Source organism: Musca vetustissima, unplaced genomic scaffold (assembly GCF_032173495.1).
Source record: "Musca vetustissima isolate MV318-11 ecotype Yass unplaced genomic scaffold, APGP_CSIRO_Mvet_v1 utg14449, whole genome shotgun sequence".
In the NCBI taxonomy this organism is placed as follows: domain Eukaryota; kingdom Metazoa; phylum Arthropoda; class Insecta; order Diptera; family Muscidae; genus Musca; species Musca vetustissima.
In genome coordinates, this window is record NW_026883145.1 from 24,787 (window position 1) to 31,032 (window position 6,246).

At 41.1% G+C, this 6,246-nt stretch overlaps 1 protein-coding gene across 1 annotated transcript; it reads left to right on the forward strand.

Moving 5' to 3' along the window:
• The first annotated feature begins 4,064 nt into the window (after positions 1-4,064).
• On the forward strand, positions 4,065-4,408 carry LOC133329912 (small ribosomal subunit protein bS21m). The gene is made up of 2 exons (XM_061538371.1): positions 4,065-4,211; positions 4,286-4,408. Exons 1-2 carry the CDS (start codon positions 4,065-4,067, stop codon positions 4,400-4,402), a joined length of 264 nt encoding a protein of 87 aa, XP_061394355.1. The 3' UTR covers positions 4,403-4,408.
• Positions 4,409-6,246: the final 1,838 nt, after the last annotated feature.

A 6,246-nucleotide genomic window follows, 5' to 3' on the forward strand; every position in this document is an offset into this window, starting at 1 on the left:
TCATCAATCCGTGCCCAATACGAATTGAGCCGACTGCACCATCCAGAACGTAATTGAGCCAGAACTACTCTGGTTTGTCTAGGCAGCTGACGTTCTTCAGCTGCTATGGGTGGGGGGTGAGCTCCGAGGACGGCATTCACTTTGTAACCGTTCAGCGCTGCGGCTACTGCATCTGTATGAATGCCATTCAGACCCGCTCGATAGGCAACTTGATCTAGAGGCTCCCTTTTGTATCGTTGGACCTCTCTCTCTAGATCATGCAGATCCTTCCTGACACGCCTGGGCGGGGGAGTCCTATCCACCATGTAATGGTTGGGATGATCGTCCCTGAAACACCCAAGCAGGTACTGCAACGAAAGCATATTGCTATGCTGACGTACGGGAAGGATCTTCGTCTCCTCATGAAGATGGTCCACTGGTGTCATGAGGAGGCACCCTGTCGCTGTCCTCAGGGCGGCATTCTGACAGGTCTGAATATTTCTCCATTGCGTATCACTGGAATTCGCAGACCACACTGGAACCGCATAGCTAGCCACAGACCGACCTATCGCTTTGTAAGAGGTCAACAAGGTTTCCTTATCTGCGCCCCAAGTGCTGCCGGCAAGCGACTTGAGGACCTTGTTCCTACTTTTCAGCTTATCGCAGATAGCTGTGGTATGCGCGGACGATTTGAACATGCTGTCAAATGTGACCCCGAGTATTTTGGGGTAGTTGGTGGTCGGAATTGTATGCCCCTCGACCTGCACATTCAACGGCATTCTCATCTCCGCAGTCCATGTGGTGAAAAGTGTGGCTGACGACTTCGAGGCGGATATTTTCATATTCCTCGCTTTGAAGAATGCTGCTAAATCGATGAGATATGCGTTCAACCTCACACATATGTCTTCAACAATGGGACCCGACGCCATAATCGTACAATCATCTGCATACGTAACGATTTCTATGCCGTCCGGAGGGCGTGGAATACCGGAAAGGTAGAGATTAAACAGTTCCGGAGAAATCACTCCACCTTGGGGAACTCCCTGTTTAACTCTACGGGGTTTGGACTTCTTGTTCCGGAACTCCACGTACGACTGGCGTCCACACATATAGTTGATTATCCAACGTTTCAAACTCGGCCGGAGGGAAGTGTTCTCAATGTCCTCAAACAGCGTGGCATGGCTGACAGTATCAAAGGCTTTTGATAGGTCAAGCGCTACCAACACTGTTCTATCGCACGGCCGGTTCTGGTTAAGTCCTCTACTTATATGCGTGGAAATGGCGTGCAACGCTGTTGTTGTACTATGTTGCTTACGGAATCCATGTTGATGATCCGCAACTGGATAGCTTTCTCTAATGCTGGGGAGGAGTAAAGCCTCAAGGGTCTTCGCTACTGGCGACAAAAGTGAAATCGGCCTGTACGATTCACCTTTGCTGGCATCCTTGCCCGGCTTCAGTAGCGGGACCACCCTGCCCATAGTCCAGGCTTCGGGGACGACGTGGGTGGCTATCGACAAGTTGAGGACGTTGGTCAAGTACTCGACTCCCGGCTCATCCAGCTGCTTCAGCATACACATAGATATTCCATCTGGGCCCAACGCTTTAGATGACTTCGCGTTACGGATGACATATGCAACATCACCCATCGTAAACTGTGGTGGTACCTCCTCGGCTGGAAGAGATCTTATACGACGAAGTACTCTTCTCTTCGCCCTGTCGCTCTCGGGATGCTCGACAAACTGTCGGTTAAAATGACTTGCGCATCTCTTCGGATCAGTCACAGTTTCGTCGTTAAATGTGACTGAGGTCCTATCATCCTTTTTACCAGGGTTCGAGAGCGACTTAACCGTTGCCCACAGTTTACTTACTCCGGTACCAATGTTGCAACTCTTCAGGTGCTCCAACCATCTATTCCGCTTGTGCTCCGCGACTAATCTGCTGACCTCCAACGTGAGTTCCCTGACCCTGGGATCTGCTGGGTTAGATCGACGGAGCTCATCACGCTCGTTTGCCAGACCAACTGCTTCTGCTGGGAAATTGGGTCTCATCTCGGGTATTCGACCAGCAGGTATAAATCTAGCAGCTGCAGCAGTGATGATGCCTCGGAATTTCCTTTCTGCTACCCGTACATCAGAAGGAATGGAAAGTTCTCTGAAGCGTTGGTTGGTGAACTCTCTGAAACCTTGCCAGTTAGCTTTCCTATGGTTAAGGAAAGTGCGGCGTTCAGAGATGACGAAATCGGGCGGTCTGCTGATGGAGACGATTATGGGGAGATGGTCTGATCCAAGAGAAATGACGGGCTGCCAGCTGACGTCATTTATCAGACCCGGTGACACAATGGTTATGTCTGGCGAACTGTGACACTCTCCCCTTATTCTGGTGGGGGCATCCTCATTTACCGTGCAAAACGTGGAGCTATCAATTTGCTCTGCCAGCACTGATCCCCTCTGGTCATTACCTAGGACGGAATGCCACAACTCATGGTGGGCATTGAAGTCCCCTAGCACCAGGCGGTTATTGCCCTCCAATAGAAAACTAATGTTGGGCAAATAACGCGGTTCACAGCTGTTAATCGGCGGTATATACACGTTAAGCACCTCTACCTCGGCAGTACCACATTTAACTGCTACCCCCATACATTCCATGTATGGGTCACTAGAGTCAAGCTCAAGCGAGATAGGCCTGTATTGAACAGAGTGGTGCATAAGGAATGCTAGGCCTCCACCTCCACTTCTGGTGCGATCCTTCCTCAGAACGTTGTAACCATCACAACGCTGTAGGCTACAATTTTCATTGAGCTTGGTTTCCTGCACCGCCGCGACCAAAATATTCTTCCGATTCATGAAATCCACTATCTCATCTATTTTTCCTCGGAGACCGTTGCAATTAAATTGCAGAAACGATGCACTATCAGGGGTGGGAACAGCAACGTGCGGTGTTAAGTGCTGCATACTTGATTGCTGTTCAGGAGACTGCGGTGGAGTTCCGTACTCCGACGAAGAAGACGACGACGTAGACGAAGACTCTCTGGGGATTGCGCTGTCGCAGCACGAGGCAACGTAATCCCTATCGCTGTAGTCTCGCAACCGGGCCAACCCGGAACAATTCCTGAAGTGCACCCACTCCCTGCACCCATTACATCTCACCGACACTGACCTGTGGTGAATGATGTTCTGGCAAACCGAACAGAACCACGGTCCGGGGTTTTGTTCGATCCCGGCACGGACCAAAAGAATCCGGAGCAAGCATTCCGGGATATGTTGCTCCCAAAACAGAAAAACAATACAAACATATATAACTGGGTTGGCAGCCGCTGGCCGAAATAAATCGGGTCAATCCGGTATCGTAGAACCCGCTGCCGTGGGATTGTAAAAAAAAAAAGTAGTAGATTCTCGCAGTACGGGAACAGTCCAAATGTCTGATAAAGGCGAAACTTAAAGAGAACAGACAAATATTTACGAGTGATGGAATGTGATGGACATCGCTTGAGAAAATTGATCCTTGTAAAGAAAGGGTGACATGGGAAATAACTTTTTGTATTGAAATGTAAACAAGTCGAAGTCGACATATAATTACCCTGCTTCCGTAATACAAGAATATAATATGTTTTATTATTATATATATATATATATATATATAAATATTACATATAGGGAAAATTGTTATCGTAGTAAAAAACGTACATTCTTGCAAGTTTTAGAACAGACGAAATGATAGAGGAAACTTTGCTTTTTTCAATGATATTGACTAGTATTTGGTCTGTTCCCGTACTGCATGAATCTACTGGATTTTACTATTTTCTTCGATATCATAAAGGAAAATTCGTTATCGTAGTAAAAAGTAGTAAATTCTTGGAGTATGGGAACAGACCACATATGATATTAAAGAAAATAGTAAAGATTTGCATGTTTGGGTCACCCTGTTGTTTTGACAAAACATTTGTTATTGAAACCTAGCAACGTAGCTATCTTCACGCAGGTACTCTCTAGTGAATATTTTGATTACTTAATACAAGTAAAAATCCAAATAATTATTAAAAAACATAATTGAAATTAACCTTGTATTTATTGTCTTTTAGCAACAAAATGAGGCACGCACAATTCTTGGCACGTACTGTGCTCGTGCAAAACAACAATGTGGAAGAGGCATGCCGGCTACTGAATCGTGTTCTGGGCAAGGAAGAAATCTTTGATCAATTTCGTCGTACACGTTACTATGAAAAGCCATACCAAGTATGAAAAAAACATTCGGATCTTTTGAGAATATAAACTAAATACAATTTGTTTTCTTTTTCATTTCTTTGCAGGTCAGACGTCGTGTAAATTTCGAAAAGTGCAAAGCCATTTACAATGAAGATATGAATCGTAAAATCCAATTTGTACTTCGCAAAAATCGTGTAGATCCATTCCCAGGTTGCAGTTAAACAATGCTTTATAGTTCATATATATGTAATGTTATTGAATATATATGATTTATAATTGATAAAATTATTATGTTAAGTGTTTATTGGTAATAAATGTTATTGAACATCATAATATAAGGGATAAAACAAGACAATAATCAAAATTTTGATTCTATTATAAATACATACGACAGTTCATGAAAAATGTAAAAAGTCGCCGCCTACGAATTTATACTTGTACGATAGTCCTGAAATATGCAATTTAAACAATCCAAGTGTATAGAGGGCTACGATTGTCCCTGTGAACTGTTTTTTCAATGTTTACACTTACAAAATCCTACGACAGTCCTTGAAAAATTATTAAAAACCCGCCAATGCGATAATGCGTTAAAATTAATTTTTAAAAATTGTAGGACTGTGGAGAGCTATGATAGTCCCTGAAATATGCTATTTACAAAATGCAAGTCTGTAGAGTGCTACGATAGTCCTTAAAAAATATTCTTTAATAATTAACGGAGGGCTACGAAAGTTCCTAAAGTATTTAAAAATTGTACAACTATGGAGGGCTACGGTAGTCCTTTAAAAATGCTATTTGATTTCAATACAAAATCCTACAAGAGTCTCTAAAAAATATTTAAAAAATTCCCGCCTATAGGCCCTTAAAATTGTATTTAAAATTGTACTACTGTGAAGATTTACAACAATAACATTATAGATAGTCCCTGAAATATGCTATTTAAAAAATCTAGTCCTATAGAGGGCTACGATAGTCTCTGAAAAAATATTATTTAAGAAATCCATGTCTATGGAGGAATACAATAATTACTGAAAAATGTATTTATTTAAGAAATCCACTGCTATGGATAGTCCCTGAGTACATGTGCCGAATTCGACTTCTTTATTGGAGAAAACTCTTTATATAGCATATGACGGTTTACTTAACAACTTAAAATTTGTTTAAGACATTCAGTGCTACATTATAACTTCACAAAAAAATCATAAATTTAAATATGGAATTATGTTGTTATATTAGTAAATATATTGTTATTTTTATAATTTTGGAGTAGTTGATTTTGGAATCGCTCTTGGTGTTGTGTACTAAAATCACATACTAAATTGAATAAGTTCGATGAAATTGTGTGCAGTAAGGCTGAATGACCTATTTGGCTTGATTCATAACGATGTTGATCCATTTCACAGACTATGAACTGTACCAATTAATTCTCATAAAATAAATTTGAATTCTTTCAGTAAAAAGAATTTATTGGTCTGTTCCCGTACTGCAAGAATCTACTAGACCATATATTTCAGTACAATTCGGTATATTTCAATCAGTACAAAAGGTAATATATCGTATTGAGACTTGTCGGGACTCCCATTTATACGATATAAGCTCGATAAATTTTATGTACAAATTATTCGTTTTTAAATTATAACAATATACAGTAATTAACAATATACAGTATTGAATAGGCTTTAAAATATTACGATTATTTGATATGATCCCGCATTGCAAGAATCTACTAGATTTTACTATGTTCTTCGATATCACAATGGAAAATTCTTTATCGTAGTAAAAAGTAGTAGATTCTTGCTGTACGGGAACATACCATTTATTAACTGAAATGCATTACAGCAATTCTCCTGATTTACATTAGGCAATTTTAATTGCCTCAATTCTGTAGTTTATTGGTAAGAGAGTTGAGAGATATGGCATCTAACTCATCCACAAATAAACAATTGCCACAAGTAATATTGCCTAATGTTAATCAGGACATTTTACGAATACCAATTTATCATTTTCCTTATGATATATGCATATTTTACTTTAATGGGAGGACCTAGTGCCAAAAATAATTAATAGA